This window comes from Sander lucioperca, chromosome 23, assembly GCF_008315115.2.
Source record: "Sander lucioperca isolate FBNREF2018 chromosome 23, SLUC_FBN_1.2, whole genome shotgun sequence".
NCBI classification, from domain to species: Eukaryota; Metazoa; Chordata; class Actinopteri; order Perciformes; family Percidae; genus Sander; species Sander lucioperca.
The window spans coordinates 12941197-12961520 of NC_050195.1; the positions used below are offsets into that span (position 1 = coordinate 12941197).

Consider the following 20324-nt stretch of genomic DNA (forward strand, 5'->3'; position numbering starts at 1 on the left):
AGTTGTGCTACTGGAACATTCAAAATTGCACCATGCTTTGAAAATGCTAGTGTGGGTTGTCTTCCGGGACACCTGTATTGCAGTGTGATAGGAGTCAGAATGGGAGTGTTCTTACCTGAGAAGGAGAATCATGGCAAAAAGCAGATACGTTTGTCACACATAGCTATCAGGGACAAGAATAAAGGTAGTTTTGGCTACATCTCTGCTCTCAAATTCCACTGTGATTGGTTATCACATGAGAGTACTATGCCAGTGGCGGTAAAAAAAAAAGAAGGGCACTCAGAGAGTGCAGGCCTGGCAGAACCTGTTTGTCAACGTGTCAACCACTGGGTGGGCGACAGTTTCAGATGGTTCCCATAGAAAAGTTTAGGGAAGCGGCTGAGGGCTGAGTCTTAATCCTATTTTTTTTTCCTCTTGTAAAAAAACAAAACATAATATAAGGCGGGACTAGTATTACCAGGGGACCTCATGTGCTCACAGCGAGAACTACATGGCGCACGCCACATCGATGTAGTGGCATATGTCATGTCGCTCTCGCTGTGAGCCACAAACTTATAGTCTGATAGTATTAATCAGTCAAAATTCTTATTGTCGGTTAACGGTTGATCCTAAACATCCCTAGTTCCCAGGTAATACTAGTCCCGTGTGAATAGGGCTTATGACATACTGTATGAAAACACTTCTGATGAAGCATAAACCCTCCCCCCCCTAGTATCGACATAATGGTGACATGACACTGTCATGACTATGACATGACACTGTCATAAACGTTATAAACACGTCATGAACGTTTATGACTTCTGTCATTAAGTGTCATTCGGTTTTTGTCATGACAAGTTGACATTGTTTGGGTTGTCTTGATTATGACAACTTGACATTAATCAAAGTGACATTACCAGAAGTTGTCTTGGTCATGACAAGTTGACATTACATTTGTTTGGGATGTCTTTGTAATGACAACTTGACATTCACCAGGATGACATTACCAGCAGATGTATTTGTCATGACAACTTGACATTAAATTTCTTTGGCGTGTCCTTATTAAGACAACTTGACATTAAACAGGATGACATTATGTCAACTTGTCATGACCAAGACAACATCTGGTAATGTCACTTTGATTAATGTCAAGTTGTCATAACCAAGACAACCCAAACAATGTCAACTTGTCATGACAACAACCGAATGACACTTAATGACAGAAGTCATAAACGTTTGTTTTATAACGTTTATGACACGTTCGTGAAAGTGTCATGTCATAGTTACGCCAGTGTCATGTCACCATTATGTCGACACCTTCAAGTAAAGTGTTACCAACCATCCTTGGACTCTTCACACAAAGGTGGAGTACCTGAGCTGCTTCCCTGTCTCCCATGTCTCCCCCCCAGCGGCTGCCAGTCTCAGTGGTAGTACTTGACTTAGCGACACATGCAGATCTAGACCTCATAGGGTATGACTAATCACTTCCTGCACGGTGAACAATGTGTCATTGGGCAACGTTGACAACATTAATAACAGAAATGATGTTCATTGAAAAGTCTGCAGTTTTATCATTGAGAAATAATGGCAAACCAGTGACTGCCAGGATGGTACAGAACACACACACACACACACACACACACACACACACACACATCAGTTCATGGTTTAAAACAAGGTGAATTTAGTACATACAAATGTACATGAAGAAAACCCGTGTTTAGGCATCACTGACCTTTAGCAATGTTCAGACTATTCTTTTTTTCACCTGTCCACTGATTGTATATCCTTTGTGTGTTTGGATGCATCTCTGTATGTGTGCATGTGGTTGCTTGTGTGTTGGTGACATTGCAGGTGGCTTCCGGTTAAAGTACGCAGCCTCCCACATTTCAGAAGCACTTGACAATGCCGACTGAAGAAGAAGAAGAAGAAGAAGAAAGGAGGAAAAGGAGTCTCTGGTTTCTTCCTCTGGTCTCGCCTGTTCTTCCCCAGGTGCTGTGTGTGAGCAGTGCACTGGAGCTTCTGTGTACTTCAGGAAAGAAAGGAAAAAAAACACATTCTCAAAAAGAAAGTGACCTGCCAAGGGCTCAGCGGACAAAGCCGAAGTACTTGTGCCTGAGAAAATCTTGTTCCCATGGAGATGATTCACCGTCTCGTGCACACCAACAGTCCACGTGACTCCCGGTCCCTTCCTTTTTAGTTTGTCTTTTGATATTTTTGCACTGAGGGTTAGAAACGATTAACTTATTACTTAATTATTTGGAATTTTGAGGATTTTTTTGTTGTTGGTGTTTTTACATTAAGTTGAGAAAAAGGTTCTTATAAACTTATTTCTAAAGCAGTGTATTTATGCTTTTTCCTCAATATTACGGTTCACCTAGGATTTTATTTGTCGGACAGAATTGTACAGCAGTTTTAAAAAAAAGAAAAATCAGAAAAGGAATGTCGGCAAGATGGATTATATGTTTGTTTTCATTTTCAATTTTGCTGTACGGTTTTTGAATGTAGACTCTCATTCAGAGGAGCAGTGTGTAGGATTTAGTGGCATCGAGCAGTGAGGTTGCAGATGGCAACAAACAGAAAACGCCCTTTCCTCACCCCTCCCTTTCCAGTAGTATGTAGTAGAAGCCAATGTGGTCTTCGTTTAACGGGAGAACGCGTGAAAGGTCCTTTCTAGAGCTCTGGGTTACTGTAGAAACATGGCCCCCTATATAGATAGAAAGGAATCATTCTAAGCTAACAACAACATTGCTAGTTAGTTTCAGGTGATTATATACCAATGTAAACATAATTATGAATACTATATTCCATTTCTCCCAATGCATCCCCCTTAATCCTACACACTGGCCCTTTTAAGGAACCTGACTGTATCACAGTGTATGTCTCCCATGCATTTTTGCCACTTGATATATACGTTGTGGTTGGAAGATAATTTCTGCTTTGTGAAGGAATTTTTATTTTTTAAATGGTTTTATTTGGTGAAATGCACTATAGCGAAGCAGGAACACAAGTGCGCTGAAACAGTCCAAGCAGACGTAGCCGAGGGCTTTTCATTCATTTTCACTCTCGAAAAATTAACACGAAACAACTTATCAGCAAAGACGGCATTTTGACTGTTTTAGTGCAGTTTAGTATTTCAGGTGTAAAACAGCTTTTTATGGCTAGCATTTTAGAGAGGGGGATTCCTGTGTTCTATATCAAACTACACATACTGTAGACAAGCAACAGAAGAGAAAACCATTCTACCACAATCCAACAGTCAGACCACGTCGTTTTTATTTGGTCACGAGCAAAAATATTTGGACCGTACTGGGTGCTGTCTTCAGAGAGAATTCAGACTGTCAAGCTTTGATGTTTTTTTTGTTTTTTGTTTTTTTTTAAATGTAGGACAATTAAGTACAGAAATGTCAGCTGTCAAGGTACAATTCTGCAGAGGGTGGAGCCAAACTACATATAGATTGAGTCATCGAGACATTTCTATAGAAAAGCTAAAAAACACTACTTACCTACCAAATCTATTTGTTTGGACTTTAATGTCCGTATTGTCAGTCTCTTCATGAGTTCAGTGTTCACAGCTGCTTCCGTTCTGAGCCTGTATAAGAGCAGAAGGAAGCTAAAACACCGAGATGGGCAATAATGGCCTTGTTCTATGCTTGCTAATTGACTAAATGAATCTGAAATATGTAATGGGTGTTGTTTTTCCACAAAACGGTTGATAACTGACCTAAACTATCTGACAAAGCTGATAATGACACGTGACTACATCTTAACTGAGATCCCTATTTGTGGATCAACACGTGAACGCTTCCAAAAACAGCGATGGGCAGAAGCCTCTACGCTGTACTGCCTGATGGGATTCAAAGCAACGAGCTCTTTAACTCTCTCTGATGGCTTTCAAAAAGGGTTTTGGGAAACACTTGAAATAATGAATGGGAGGCAGTGTGTACAAATAATGAGCCCCAAAGTGTACAGTATTAAATAAGTAATTCATTTAACATAGTTGGTCAAATAATTGAACAAACTAAATCAAAGCTCAACTCACTGAAATGTCCTCATTTTCGGTTTTATAGTAACCTTTTATTTGATAATAGAATTTTGTAACCCCCATGACAACCGCCCTCTCACCTTAGCCAATCACATGCCCCCTGCCTCGTAAGCTAGCAAGCTTAACAGCTGCTACCAGATTTAGCTCGTTAAAGCAAAAAAAAGATTTAAAAAGGCATGTTAATACTTTACAACAAATACAATTTCATAATGACATGGTTTGTTTATATATTTTACACAATTTATTCACATTTATTTATTTTAGGTTTTTCATGTATTTAATATTCAACACTTTAAGGTTCCATATGAGAAAGTGGGAATAAGGAGTTAATAGTTCTCATGTTACAAAATCATTGAGCTAAGATAACATTGAACATCTCATGGCCTGTTGATAGTGAAGTGTACGAGCATCTGTAGGTGTTTTCTGTCCAGTCTCTTGGATTTTTGTTTTACACCATTGATTTCCTGGCAAGGATGCCACTTCTCAGTGACGCACTCACTTGTTTATTCTAGTTTCTCCAAGTTAATGTGGTATTTCATGATTTCCTCAGCATTGTTGTGTCCAGCTGTGCTGTTCCTGGTCAGAGGGTATTATGGGTGTGGGTGTGTGTGCGTGTCCTTGCTCTTAAGTCACTGCTCAACCTACTGTCAGTGCATTAGTTAAATTAAAGTCTATGCATACACACTTATTTTCCCGAATGGATAAAGTGACGGTCAGGAGAATTTGAGATATTGACGCACACCCTCAAACACACTGCTGTTAGATCAGACTGTCTCCAGTTTCAAACGACCCATTATTAATGTCCCAAACTGTTTCCCAGAATGTTCTTCCTTTCATATAAGACTTGAAGTGGATCAGAAGATCTGCAGAGTTCTGGATCCAGTGATCACAAGCAGTGAGCAGATGTGTCCAGTGTATATACTGAGGATGCACCAACAGCCCAAGTGTAGTTGTGTTGGCCTTGAAAATGCATGAATGAAAAATGCTGTAGTGTACATTTGCAAGGGCACCCTCAGTTGTAAAGTTTACTGTACTCTTTGATATCTATGTACTGGAAAGGTCAAATATATTTCTAGAGCGAAAATTTGGATTTTATGCAAATTGTTCATCTGTTTTTCCCCTTTAATTAAAAGCAATAAATATAAAAATAGAAAGTGAATTTGTCCCGACTCACTTTTGATTTATTGCTTGGGTCAACATTCACATTTTTTCTGAACTGTAAAAGCTGTGACCTCTGTTTTACATGTACTTGACAGCAATACTTGAGTAAAAGTACAAGTATCTTACCAGAAAATGACTTTAGTAGAAGTTAAAGTTACCTTTTAGAATATGACTTAAGTACAAGTCTAGTGTCTGATATTTACTGTACTTTAAGTATCAAAAGTAATTAATGTACTTAATTATTCAATGCATTGTAAGAATGACGTTGGTAATCATGCTGTACTACAATATTTTGTACATTTTTACAGTAACTACTGCACACACTGTTTTTGAATTCTCTATAGAGTGGAAAGGCAAAGATATGGAGGACAAGGGTGACTGTTTACAGATGTACAGTACGTGAGACTGCAATTATAAATATGGTTTTGGCCAACAATGCAATTAGGATTTGAGGAATAAAAGATTGTATCTTGAATAATTAAACCATATTCAACAACATCAATGCTGTAGGCCCGTAGGCAGTTTTGGGAATTGTGTGTAGAGTTGAAAAAAGGAGACATAGTATTGAAAACGTGTGTAAGCAGTTATGATAAACTGTAATACGTTTAGTGCTTTTTCAAGCTACAGAATCAATTTCAGCAAATCAGAAGTGATACCATTAGGCAGATTAAAACAATGACTAGAAACATCCTCCCTAGGTTGCTATATCCAATTCAGATGGCCCCAGTTATCGCCCCACACAAGGATATCAAAAACCTCAGTGGTTGGTTTAGCTTCTTCATATGGGTCGGGGAGGAAGTTGACAGCAACAAAATATCTATAGGGCAAGTTTCATGCAGATCGATTTCATAAACTCTCTTATAGCAGATATCTTAACCAATATATGACATAAAAGGCTGCCATATTTTGTGAAATACATTGCTTCTGTCGTGAAACGAGCATTACGCTCCCTCCCACTTTCTTAAAAGGAACACACCAACTTATTGGGACTTTGTCTTATTCCCCGTATCCCCCAGAGTTAGACAAGTCCATACATACCCTTCTCATCTCCGTGCGTGTTGTAACTCTGTCTGACGCCTCCACCGCTAGCCTAGCTTAGCACAGATCCTGGAGGTAACCGGCTCCATCTAGCCTACTGCTCCCAATAAGTGACAAAATAACGCATTTTCCTATTTACATGTTGTGATTTGTAGAGTCACAGCGTGTACAAATAACAAGGTCACTATGCTTTTACTATCTAGTAATTATTGACTCTATTACTCCAACTCTGAACTCTCCTCCTCACCACAGGGCTTCAGGTGCTGCGAGCAAATCACTCCGCCCAAGTAGCAGAAGTAGCAGTGCTTCGCCTTTTGAGAATATAGTTCCTAGTATGTATAAAGTTAGAAGATGGCTGTGTGTCATGTGACCTTGTTATTTGTTGTGTTGTGCATTGACCAGTATGAAATCAGCATATGTCAGACTGACCTGCCGGTCGCCGGTCATGACCGAGCACGTGAAAACTGGCCAATTCCGGTCACCAGCCAGTCTATCGGTGCATCTCTAAATATGTGTCTATGAGCCCAAATGTTCTGTTCTTGTTTTCCTTTCTCTTAACCCCTTTATTCAAATGATCAGAGCACTTTAAATATATGTTTACAGAAACTCACAGTAGTGACATGAAATGCAGCAAAATCACATTTAAATACAAAATATAGTAGATAAATACTTTCTAACTTTGACTACATAGACACATTTAGTTATTTAGGACAGTAAGCAGCTACAGTCTAACTGACAAAACAGTGCCACTTTCATCACAAACTATAATCACTTTATAAACTGAATATTGAAATGGCTATAAACAAAAAAAAACATGGTTCTAACTTTTTAAGACAACTAATTGCAAAATCTGTCCTTTTGTACAGAGAGCAACTGATAGCAAATAGAAAAGTGGCTATCAATGCTTTGTTAAGAGACAACTGAGCATCAGTGTTCAACTATTCCATGTGCTGACCATTTTATCATGACATTAACTGAAATGTGCTGTGATTACCAAATAGTAACACAGACACTTGTCAGACTGTGTGTGTGTGTGTGTGTGTGTGTGTGTGTGTGTGTGTTGTTGTTGTTTAACTATATTCGTGGGGTCCAAAAACCTGGAATACAGTATACTTGTGGGGTCACGACAGCTTTGTGGGGCCAAAATGCTGGACCCCACAACTTTAAAGGGCTGTTTGAGGGTTAAGACTTGGTTTTAGGATTAGGGTTAGAATTAGGTTATGGTTAGGGTGAGGGTAAGGGTTAAGGTCGTACTATGTGTGTTAAGGTCGTACTGTGTGTGTGTGTGTGTGTGTGTGTGTGTGTGTGTGTGTATTTAACTCCTGTTTTGCAAGGAGTCTATAAGACTCTTGTTGTACTCTGCCACTTGTTGGGAGACGTTCTTAGCGACTGAGGCGTAGTCACTCTCCTGAGATTTAGAGGCGATGACTGATGCTGCAGTTGAGGAAAGATTACTGATGTAACCAGTGGGTGGCTTTTAGAGGGACACGTGTGATTTGTGATGAGTCACAGCACACCACACACTGCTGTCTATAACAACAAAAAACCATGAACTAATAAAGAGATAAAGACACATTTCAGAAGGATACACTCTTTCATTACAAAGTTGTTCTGCTCCAAGTGTTGCCATTTCCTCTCAAGGTTAGCCAGCTAAAAACACACACACACACACACACACACACACAAAAGAAGGTAAGAATGCTGTACCACCACCTGTCAACCAATCCCCTACATTCAATTTAACACACACATTTAGTGTCAAAATGTTAATTAAGTTATTATCTGATTAACACTGTGCATGTGCACTGTGACTGCAGATTACTTTAAGACCAGAAACTAAGGCCCCATCCACACGGAGCCGCTTTTTGGTGCAAACGCACATTTTTAGCATCATTTGGGCCCCTCGTCCACACGAATCCAGTAAACGGACTGCCTGAAAAGGCACTTTTTTGAAACCGGGTCCCAGGGTGAAAAAAAACGGCTCTCTTTTGGCTTCGTCTGGATGGTAAAGCCGGCTTTTTATTGTATCGATGATGTCATCGCCACACCCCTCGACCTCTCACCCGCAGTCCCGCACTAGTGCACGGCCACACACGACTGTGGTGAAGCTAAGCGAGCATATCAAACCAGCTCACTTCATCTAAATAGTTTGTCTCTACTCCCTGACACTTCCCTCTGCTCTGCCGGTCCTGGATTCTACACAAGATATATTGCTAACGTTATGTAGCTAACGTTAAACATCACTAAAGTAGCTGACCGCTACAGCAGCGACGTAGCTAACGTTAACGTTAGCTGCTATGGTTAGCTGTTTATAAAGTGGAAGTAGACAACTTATCAACTAGCTAGCTAATCTGTCTGCTTATCAACTCCTTGAACAGATTATAGTAACTTTTACCATGGGTTATTGTAGAAAAGCTACTGCAAGAAAAACGTGTAGATTATCAAAAAGACATTGGATCATTGATGTTTGTTTGACTGTCGATGTTAGCTAGTTAGCAGCTAGCTAACAGCTAGCGCGCTGCAATCATGTCCGATGGCAGACAGAATTGCTAAATAAAAAGCAATCCAACAGCACATTATACAATGTAAACAAAGACGTTTTCTTGCGGAGGCCTTTATAAAAATGAGCAGTGGTGAAAGTTATTATAGTCCATGGATGTATTAAGAGAACGTTATAGTCTAGTCATGTTATGATGGGAAGTGGAAGTGACGATGCTCTTCTTCTCCATTTTTAGTGAATTTCTGTAGCAGAAACAGCGCCGCCTATAGGCCTGGAATATGAAGTAGCGCATTGAGTCATTTACAAGTGGATCCGTATGGATGTAACTATTCTTGAAACGAATCCAGGCAAGACGGGTAAAAAAAGATCGTTTTGGTACGTGTGGACGTGGCCTAAGAAATATGTACATACAGATCAGTAGTTGTGTCTGTTTTTCCTCCATTTTCAGGTGCATTTGAATACACTTCACAAAATCACATGTTGGTGTACTAAAAGAAAATCCTGCATAACATTTCTTTGTGCCAAATCCAGCCTTGGGACGACTATAGTACTGACAGAGAAATGGGTTTCTCCTCATCAGGATGAGAGCAGAGGACTGAAATCTAAACTCAGTGTCTGACTTGGTGTGTTGAAAAGAACAAGCAAATCATTCAAAGTTTAGTGAATACAGTTTTTTGATGACTGCAGAAATGTATTTGGAGTCTTGGCAGATTAGCATCTGAACCAGTAGTTGGTATTTTGATGCTGACAAAAGTATCAACTTGTAGATAAGGTGTAAACAATTAAACATCTTTATTTATAACTGTAATAAAAAAAACATGTTATGCACCTATTACACCTATACATGTTTATATCATTGTATATAGCTATATTTGTGCTGATATATATTGATGTGTAATTCTCTAACCTGAGCATGAGTCTCGTTGTGTTTCAGTTTGGTCTTCAGAGCGTCATATTTCTGGTTCATTTCCTCCAACAGCTGCCTCAATGAATCCCGACGCTGAGTCAGGGAAACGCGGTCCTCCTGTAGTCTCTGCACCGGAAAAAACATGCACTTGGTTAGCCTGCAGTTTAGCTGTCTGAAGCAGTTTTGTGTTTAATTATTCAACAGTATTTACCACTAGAACCGACAGGCTCTTTAGCGGTACTATTACCGCCAAACCTGACGCCCAAGAGCGTCTGCACCCTTGTCGTCATGCGCTGATGGGCCAATAACGTCAACAGTCTCCATCTCTAGAGTGCAGCTTTTCCCATCTCTATAGCAACAAGGACATCAATCCATACGCAGCCCCATAAACAGTACACGTAGCCAGTGGTTTGTTTCTGTTTGACGAATAAAGTTAGCAGACACTAACATGGCCATATTCAGAACATCTTTTGATCTGTGGACACTTGCGGACTTACGTTAGAGGAATATAAATAATTGAGGAATGGACCCATGTCTGCCGTTCACGGCAAGCTCAAAAGGTAGGGAATCGCTATGTTTTCCCCATCTCTCTTTTTTTATTATTCTGGTAATTCTGAATGAATCATGTTTGGTTTTCATCATTTCCGTAAAATGAACTGACTGATTGAATCACGGAGAATCTAACCAAACTAACAATGTGTAGCATGACAGTCCATTTTAAAGTGGCCATATTATGTTCATTTTCAGGTTCATAATTGTAATTTGAGATTGTATCAGAATAGGTTGACATGGTTTAATTTTCAAAAAACACCATATTTTTGTTGTAGTGCACTTTGCTGCAGCTCCTCTTTTCCCCCTGTGTCAGGTCTCTTTTTTAGCTACAGAGTGAGACCTCTCACTGCTGTAACATCTTTGTTGTCAGTCGTAAATGCGCAGTAGCTAGGTAAGGATTACATGAGCTAGCTGTTTCTCCAACTTCAGTCAGTACAAGGCAGGATTAGCCGGGAGACTTCTTCTAAATGAGGGAGAACTTCCAACTTTGCATGGAATACCTGCAGAACAGGGACATGGAAGTAGTTCTATACAATTTATTTTGTAGATTAGAGTGAATTTGTGTGTGTTGTAGCTTTGAGAACGAGCTAGCATGCTAGCACTAGCATGCTAACGGTTAGCCCCCTAGGCCCCTCGTCTTGGCTGGTGACGTAGAAAGCTGTGCAGATTTTGACCAGCTCACCCAGAGACTGAAGGCAGGACACATTCAGAAACCGTATCTCACTCAAAACAGCATGGATGTTTTTTTTTCAAAGTTTGTATGTGTGTGGAAGCACCAGAGACACAAAGTAACTCCCCAAATCCCAGAAAAAGTGAATTTTTTCATAATATGGGCACTTTAATACTAGAACCACCAAAGGGTCGTTTTTACCCACCTGGCATTTTAAATGCATGTAACTCTGTTATTATAAAACCCCTTCATCTCTCAATTCATGACTTTTCCTAAAATGGGTTTATTTATCATCTAGTGAGTTATGGAGGGTGTGGTATAAAAAGAACAAGAAAATATGATAATTTATACCTAAAACCCCCAAGGAGACATGATTGAGGGAGAATTAGATTGGGGAAAGATCAATGAAACCGTCATTTTGATGGAATGAGGAATCTTGATTTTAGGACGAGCAGCCCTCAGAGGCTGTGACACTGTGACAGTCAAGCGATACACAGATGTAGCATGTACTCATGTAGCATGTACTCATGTAGCAGTTTCTAGCTAACGTCATCTTACTGCTCTAGCTAAACTAATTCAAAATATTTATATTCTTCAGTGTCGGCTCTACAACAGGGAGCACGCACTGGGAGAGTGCAGTCACAGAACATCTTGTGTGTCTGTGTGTGTGTCTGTTCGATCCGTAATGGCACAGCCTAAAGCCATAAACTGACTTTTAAATAGTTACTTTGTCAAGTCTTACTTAATATAAAAAAAAAAAAAAAAAAAAAAAAAAACAATAGATAAAATCCATCCATCCATCCATCCATCTTCATCCAGGGAGGGTCGCGGGGGGAGCAGCTCCAGCAGGGGACCCCAAACTTCCCTTTCCCGAGCCACATTAACCAGCTCCAACTGGGGGATCCCGAGGCGTTCCCAGATCAGGTTGGAGATATAATCCCTCCACCTAGTCCTGGGTCTTCCCCGAGGCCTCCTCCCAGCTGGACGTGCCTGGAACACCTCCCTAGGGAGGCGCCCAGGGGGCATCCTTACCAGATGCCCAAACCACCTCAACTGGCTCCATTCGACGCAAAGGAGCAGTGGCTCTACAACAGCAAAAACCCAGCTATTTGGTTTTCTAAACAGTATTCTATTATTATGACAATATAGGAATGTGCAGAATAGGTATTTAGGTAAAGTCAAGGCAGGAGGGAAACACACTAAACATACTAAATTTGTGATACTCTTGTTACCCTTTTCTTCTCCTCTGCTGTGTGCCTCAGGGTGTCCAGGTCTTGGTAGGTGACCAGCTCAGACTGCATGGTGGCGACGCGCTCCTTCAGGGTGCTGAGCTCACCTGTGATCTTCCCCTCTAGCTGCTGCACTTTCTCCAGGTCCTGCTGCAGACGCTGGGACTCTACAGAGTGATAGTATGCTTGTTTGGCATGTTAGGTTTTTCAAAGAGTGTATACTTTACTGGGACTGTGTGTGTGTGTGTGTGTGTGTGTGTGTGTGTGTGTGTGTGTGTGTGTGTGTGTGTGTGTGTGTGTGTGTGTGTGTATCTTACCAGTTGTCAGTCCTCTGGCAGTGCTCTCTGATTGGACCACCTCCGTCTCCTTGCTGACCAGCACCTCCTGCATGTTTCTCAGCTCACTGGCTGTTACTGTATCCACCTGATGAAGCCGCAACATGTTCTACAAACACACACACACACACAGACAGACAGACAGACAGACAGACAGACAGACAGACAGACAGACACACACACACACACACTTCACTTTTAATCTTTATCTCATCTGATCAATCTAATACACATAGGCCAAGAATTACATTTGAATGTTTCTTCTAAAAAACACATAGGACGATTCAAACGATTGGAATATCTACTTTTGCACATTATGTCCATAATATGGCAAACGTACAACAAGAAACATACCTACTTAGGTATATTAATTTCAACATAAAAATGTCTTTTAAAAGATCTACATACCTACACATTACAAAATAAACTAGTGTTAACAAACGTATGTCTTTTACTGTGAAATTTAATATAAAGATCATAACATTAGACTAGGGTCACCAGACGTCCCGGTTTGACCGGGACAGTCCCGATTTTGAGTTGCTTATCCCGAGTCCTGACAAAAGCCTGTCGGGACGCTAAAATGTCCCGGTTTACACCAACCACTATGAAATTGTCCCGGTTAAACAGTTAAAATGCTGACAGCTAAACGGTGTAAAAGTGTGACTGTATTGTAGAGGATTCCAACAGCGGGACGCTAAAGCTATGAGCTAAAGACACAAAGTAGCACTCTGGTCACTGCTGTGAAAAAAGGTTGCATTTACTTAAAACTGGTAAAACTCGTGGTGCATTCATAGTTATTGTAAAATACACTTTTCTCATCTGTTTTTGTCGTTTAACAGCAATTTACTGGTGAAAGAAGTTAGCCTTGTTAAAAGTTATTATTATTACATTTTTAATAAATCATTTAAATTCACCCCTTTTTTGTGCTGATCCGAAAATTGATCCGATTTGTGACTCATAACCGTGATCCGAGCCAACTGTGAGTTTTGTGATCTGTTGCACCCCTATACAAAACCATTCCAAATAATCAAAGTGATGTAAGGCAAAACAGGTTACTGAACTCATGTCAATTCCTGATGATTCATAAGATATAAAGGAATGAAGTAATGCACAAATCATGAATTAATTCATGCATGAATTCATAATTCATGTATCCTTCCCGTAAAGTGTTACCATTACTTTAGTTCAAGCCTGTGGCAGCAGTTCCAAATAATTCATTTAGTGCCATGCAATGAAAAATACCTTTTCACAAAGTTTTTCATAAGTTCAGTGGGTGCATTTTCCAAAAGAATGCTTTAATTCTGAAAAATAAAGTTGGTCCCACACGAAACTCACTCAATGTCTTTTAATATTATTTCTTAGATATGTAGGCTATATACCAAGAAAGTTCATGAATATTAACTGAGATACCCCATTATGTTGTGAGCACTAGGCCTAGGTGTGCTGTTGGGTCTAATCTGTCTGTGTCTGTCTGACCTGGACTGGCACATGTTCACATTAAAAAGCGTGTACGTGCACGAGCACTACGGTCACGCGCAAAGTGTCCCGGTTTTAGTTCCGGGAAATCTGGTCACCCTACTAAGACCTCTCTTCACTTCTTCTGTTGGTGCTAGACAACTGAGCCCCCTAACAAGCAAGCTAGCTCACAAGCCAGCCGGCCGGCAACTAAATTAGTAAAATGTAACAACTACATTTTTCATTCACATGACATTCTTGTCACATCATAGGAAAGCGCATTGCCATCACCAGATGAGCGACAACTTTGTTTGGCTCATTTTCTGTAACCAGCGTAGCCTGAAGTCATGTTGGGTGGAATTAGCAAGCTAATGTTAACTAAGCTAATGATACCTAGCCAGCGGACACTCTGTCCCTCCCACCACAGAAAGACTTCTTTGCCAAGAGAACGGATGACAGGCCAGGAGATGGACAGTGTGGTGAGCCATCTCCTGGTGTCTGCTGTCTTTATGCAGGAAGTGAAGCAGAGGGACTGTAGGCTCTTTGCTGCTGCGGTTTCGGGCAAACGCTGTTTAGTTGCAGTAGGTATCATAGCAAGGCGACGGTCTTTGTCCCCACTAGTTCTTGGCTGTCTGCTTGGTGAGTCGGGGCCTTTAGTCTTCTCTACCCCCCCCCCCCCCCCCCGGTATTTTACTTTCGCCTGTCGCCAAGAACTACTTATCTCTTCACTCCTCCGTCGCTCTCCCTCCCATCTAGCTATTTACTCCATGTTTTTGTTATCTCTCTGCCTTACTGTAATATTTACATTCCTTCCTTCTAACTATCAGTCCCTCTACTTTCCATCCCCTCTCCACCTCTCCCCTTCCTCCTCACTCTGCTGCAGTGTTCCAGGAGGGAGACAATGTTCTCCTGGCTCTGTGTCATCTTGTCCAGCGCCTGAGCCCTGGTCTCCTCAAATGACTCCAGGTACCCTGGAAGAAATGAAGAAAGTTATTACAACTAGCTGCATGTCATTATGTTTAAAGCAATATCTGGTCATGCAGATACATTAAAACTCCTATGTGCAGGATTTTAAAATATTCTGACTTCAACGACTCCTGGTGGTAGTTTCCAAAAGTGTGTGCTTCCATATATCTGTGTCAGCCATTACATTCCCATCAGTTAAGGCTCAACACAGATTAGCGCTGCCTGCTGTTATGGAGACGTATTACGTCTTGCACACGCGCACAACGTATGCTCAAGTCGGCGTCGCTTCGGTGTGTTCCGAGGCACTTTTTTGAGAGACGGGAGCCGGCTGATCAGTCCAACTGCCTTTTCTGACGATGGTCGGCCGTCGGGTTGGTGTGTCAGAGCCTTTAAACCATTTTTAAAACAATTCCAAACCCTGCAGATACCTTGATGGCAATATTGCAATTGTGATGACTAGATATAAATTCAATATACAGTAACTAGATATTGCCTAAATAATAACCCCTTATTGCTTTGCTCTTATAGCTTTAATATTTATGACAGTTTCTCAGACTATTATCTACCCTTAGGTTATGCTAAATATTTGAAAGCATCAATAGTCAAACCAATAGTGACACATTATTGTTATCAGCTACTGAGTAAATAAGACTGATTTTTGATATTGTCTACTCAGGTTTAGTCATATCAATTGTCAAATGTTCAACTCACGGTCAATTTCCTCCTCTTTCTTCTTCAGCTCTTTGTATTTCTGCTGACACTCTCCTTATGGACAGAAAAAAACTATTAGTTTAGCAAGCAATCATATAATAATTAAACAGATTTATAAAGTTCATACTTTATCTGGTAGAACTGTTACATACTTTGTGTGTAGGAGTTTGGTTATATGTCAAGGTAAAAACATAGCCGATTAATCAATTAGTTTATTAGTCTCAAATGTAAATACTTGTTATGTATGACTTTAATATAAAAGAATATCTTTGTGTTTCCGACTATTGGCCGGACAGAATAAGTAATTCAAACATGTCACCTGTGGCTTTGGTAAATTGTGATGTGCATTTTTCACTATATCATAGATTATGAATTAGTGACAAACGCCCATCACAAACTATGACATGGACCAAGCGATTACTTATTATTAAAATTATCAGCACATTAATCGCTAATATAAATGATCATTAGTTTCAGCCCTCAATATATTCAAAAAAGAGATGATGCAGTTCACAGTGTAACACCAGGTTTATTTCCACTATAGGATGACAGATGGAAAAATAATTTTAGAGGCTATTTTTTTTTAAAGCATATAAATTTAGGGAGCAAAAATTGTGATAGATAAATGAAAAGTTGAATGCAGCCAACCAGTGTTACCCTGCGCTTCCTCTGAGTCCTGCTCCAGTTGTTGGATCTCCTCTTTGATTTTTTGCGTCCTGTCCCTGATCTCTGTAAGCCTGACCACACACACACACACACACACACACACACACACACACACACACAATTACACAGAAGCAAAATTGATTTCACATTTATGAGCAAGTAATTGTGAGGACAAAGGTCACAGGGTGTGCAAAACATACGCATATATGCACATCGTCAGGTCCGTGTTAAATATGTCTGGTGTATGAAATATCTATATCTTCACTGTGATTGATTTTTATAAACACATCTGTCAAGCGCATCCGCATCCATCTCGCTATTGCCCGATAAACTACAACTACCAAGAAGAATAGCTATGCACTGTTAATTCGCCTGACACACAAACAAGCACACAACCCTTCACCTCAAAACAAGCAGCTCTGTCTCACACTCAGAACTGTATCACACTTGTTATTTTGTGTTATTGGCTGCAAACAGGACACATACGAAGCTGTGGTGGAGAGGTGGTCACTGATCAAACTGTTATCTATCACCGCTACAAGAAATCATTCCTACCACAGGCAATACAACTTTTTAACACTTCATCACTGAGTGTTAGATAAGACTCTTAGACATCACAACTACACTAAGTGCAACTTGCACAATAGGTTTACTTACATCTTTATTAATACTATTTAAGTAGTTTTACATTTTTAATCCTAACTTGTGTATATTTTAAATATTTAGGGCCCGAGCATGAAAGTGCAAGGCACCTATTGTTTTTGTAGAGATTATTATTAGGGCCCGAGCTCTATCTATCTCATAGGTGTGATTGGCAAAGGACAAAAAAGCAGGAAAATATACGCCGCACCCATGACGCTGCGACAGCGTCTGTGGTGACCAGGTCCACCTCACACAAACTTCCTTCTCCCATTCTCTCTCCTTACTACCACACAGACGCACACACGCACGTACTGTAGCCACACCAGCCCACATTACCACGCCCATGCAGCCCAGCCACACACACATGCACTGTAGCCACACCAGCCCACATTACCTCGCCCATGCAGCCCAGCCCACGGACACGTGCATTCACTAATTACATTAGTGTACAGATGGTGAAATAATATAAGCAGTACCTTATGTAACAGATTTTTAAACATTTAATGTAACTGGCAAACAATGCTTTCTACTTTTTAAAGAGCACACGTTTATAACAAATTTTTATTTATGCCGTTTGTAGGCTGTTACTGTCATTCTCTACAGTATGTAGGTATGTAGTATGTATGTTGTCACTGTCTGTCTGTTTGATTGTCCGTGTTTCTCTCTGTTGACACTGTACATATTGTCTGTCTGGTTCTCCATCTTTTCATCCGTTTTAACTCTAACTCTGCAATTTAAATGTTTTTTATGGCTGTCTGTATTATACTTCAGGGTTTTTCCTTGCTCAGAATTTGTCTTTGTGGGAACACACAAAGCAGGGGGGGAGGGGGTCTGGGGGTCCTCCCCCAGGAAATTTTGAGGGTAAAAGACTTCAATTCCTGCATTCTGATACATTTTTAGGCACCAATTTATGGTAAAAATGTCAATATTTATTGCAAGGAAATCGTAAAATCACAAAATATATATTTATTATTATTATTTATTTATTTTTTATTTATTTTTTTTATTTTATTATTTTTTTTTTTTTTAAAAGGAGCAGCTTGTTCAATTGTATTTGTCTGTTCAAAAATATAAAACAATAAAAAGTTGATCTAAAAAAAAAAAAGGAGTACAAAACGACAGTCGGCGTGTTTACTGCTAAGGCCACAGGGTCAAAATTAAATGATTTATTAAAAATGTAATAACAATAACTTACTTCACCAGTAAATTCCTGTTAAACAACTACTGGATGGGAAAAGGGTATTTTACAACAACTTTGAATGCACCATGAGGCTGGCGAGGCGAGGCTGTGTTGTTTTTCAGACAGCGGCAGCAGCAGACTGTTGTTGGAATCCTACACAGTGACATACAGACAAACTTTTACACCGTTTAGCTGTCAGCATTGTAACCATGTTTACTCCAGCTGCTAGCTAACGGTAGGCTAACGTTACCGGCTGTCGAGTGTACTGTTAACTAGCGTCCCGTGCGGCGATGTTTCAGTTGCCTCTAACGTCTGTTTGCGGAGGATCAGAGAGAAGCGCAGGCATTTAAGAGGCACCGAAATCCACTGAAAAAAAACAACCTATTCGGATCTACACGATTCACGTGGATGACATTTTCCAATTCAAAACGGCGATTTTCGCCGAAAAGCTAGTTTGCAGGTATGTAAGAAGATAGTTTGCCCCCACACGTCCAAAATTCTTATTCAGATAACCTTCCGCAGCGATTGCAGGCTCTTTAGTGGAGCTCTGCTTTGAATGAAGTTACATCGTGACAAATTAATGGACCACCTGCGGAGTGAAATGAAGACATGGGTCAGAGGCACAAAAAACGCTGACAACAATGACCGGTCATTAGGTTTACCAATACCCCCGACCCGTGCCTTGCGACCCCCACCCCCACACACACACCTCAAAAAAAGCGGATTTGCATGATTTACGAGAGCTTCATTTTCAGGTCGGAAAAGCCGGATTTCTGGATTTATCCAGAAGAATCACACCCCTGCTATCTATCTTTCTATCTAGTGCAACATACAGTTTAACTTGCCGTTCTTACTTTATTTGATTTGACTTCATTGGAGTGATTTATAAGTAATAAGAACTGAGATTTGAAGTTTTGTGTCACAGTGCCCACCATTTTGTCATTGTTTCATGCTTGGACTTTTAATTCAAGTAAAAAATGAATCTAAATTAAAAACGACAATGGTGTAACGACAATGGTACATACTGTCTCTCCATGCTGGCGATTTCCTGGTTGTCCTCCTTCACCTAGAAAACAAAACAGCAGCTTAAATCATTTGTTTACTAACCGCAAACCTTAAAATCTGTAAAAATTAAACAGCACTTATTGAACATATTCAGTGTGATCTTGCACTGCCTGTCCTATCATGTGTCAACACTAAATAAGACAGTCAACTCTCTACAACTCTAACAACCTCTTTTGTCAGTCTATTGAGAATAAAAACAATATTCTGATACTGTAGTTTCAACTAATTTTATCTCAATTAACACTAGAACCATGACAAATGACGCCTTTGAGGGGTTGTGATTCAAAAAAGTAAATTATTCTGTCATTGCTGTTTCCCTCCTGCCCTGACTTTTCCTAAAAACCTATTCTGGTAGTTGTTTTTCTCCCACAAAAACATGCCCTTTAGCCGCCAGGAGCAGCACGATTAACCCTGGCACTCTCCTCCGCAGCCGAATTGACACATTTGCATGATGACCGTACAGCTCATTGAGACAAAAAATGGGACATAGAAACTCATTTAAAAGTTGTATCGTATCATTTGCACGCCAATATTCACTCACATGCACTTACAATCACACTAAGGTATGTAGGCCCACAGTACGTCCTTTGATATGTGTAAAATAAAATTAAGTTGTGTCCCAACACGGTGTCCCATGGAGTCCCGTGTGTGTGCTATACGCTATGATAATATCAGAAATATGTGCCTCATTTGAACAAAACACGAATATTTCCAAATTGTATTATTTCTAGAAGTTGGTGTGCACAATCAGATGGCAGGTTGTGTGCTGCTGTCTGTTGAACTAAAAGACAAACTGCCCATGGGAGAGATGGAAAGACAAATCTATAAATACTGAGGGAACTTATGTCGTTCTTTCGTTTGACAAAAATGTGATAATGTAATTATGTGCACCGTGATTATTACCAATAGTTTAATTGCCAAAATAAAAATACTGAAATTGATAAACTAAAAATAGCATAACCAAATAGATACATTTTTTTTTCTATTTGCAGGCCATGCTCACAATAACTTTGTCACTTTAACTCTGTGTGTACTGAAATTAAAGTCATAGCACAAATGACCGTCACCGGACTATTACTTAAATTAACATTTAACATTTTACACTGCTACGAGTTCACAAATTTTGTGTTGGTTTGCTGCTATGGAAATTAACACAGCGCTATTTAGATGGAGAGGCATGACATGTTAATGGCCCATTGGCCAAACAAAAGATACAGGTGCTC

General features: G+C 40.1%; 2 protein-coding genes and 1 long non-coding RNA gene across 8 annotated transcripts in view; 1 reads left to right on the forward strand and 2 right to left on the reverse strand.

The window, feature by feature from the left end:
- zcchc2 (zinc finger, CCHC domain containing 2) overlaps nt 1-3475 on the forward strand; it is a 49429-nt gene extending 45954 nt beyond the window's left edge. For all 4 annotated transcript variants that reach the window (XM_031300954.2, XM_031300957.2, XM_031300955.2 and 1 more), the window contains exon 14: nt 1834-3475. In XM_031300954.2, coding sequence (XP_031156814.1) covers nt 1834-1895 — 62 coding nt within the window. In that variant the 3' untranslated portion in view covers nt 1896-3475. The remainder of the gene's footprint in view (nt 1-1833) is intronic.
- Nucleotides 3476-4264: 789 nt separating this feature from the next.
- On the reverse strand, nt 4265-6249 carry LOC116050727. Its single transcript, XR_004105153.1, has 2 exons — nt 5394-6249; nt 4265-5211 (listed from the first exon to the last, which is right to left on the reverse strand). It is a non-coding gene; the product is annotated as an uncharacterized LOC116050727 (long non-coding RNA).
- A 505-nt stretch (nt 6250-6754) lies between these two features.
- Nucleotides 6755-20324, reverse strand: part of ift74 (intraflagellar transport 74) — a 33820-nt gene continuing 20250 nt past the window's right edge. For 2 of the 3 annotated variants that reach the window (XM_035998243.1, XM_031300946.2), the window contains exons 12-21: nt 19062-19102; nt 16197-16285; nt 15549-15602; nt 14745-14842; nt 12399-12525; nt 12085-12248; nt 9631-9756; nt 7813-7873; nt 7501-7651; nt 6755-7222 (exon numbers count right to left, since the gene is read on the reverse strand). In XM_035998243.1, the coding sequence (XP_035854136.1) occupies nt 7539-7651; nt 7813-7873; nt 9631-9756; nt 12085-12248; nt 12399-12525; nt 14745-14842; nt 15549-15602; nt 16197-16285; nt 19062-19102 (873 nt within the window). In that variant the 3' untranslated portion in view covers nt 6755-7222; nt 7501-7538. The remainder of the gene's footprint in view (nt 7223-7500; nt 7652-7812; nt 7874-9630; nt 9757-12084; nt 12249-12398; nt 12526-14744; nt 14843-15548; nt 15603-16196; nt 16286-19061; nt 19103-20324) is intronic. The other variant, XM_031300950.2, reaches the window with a different exon arrangement.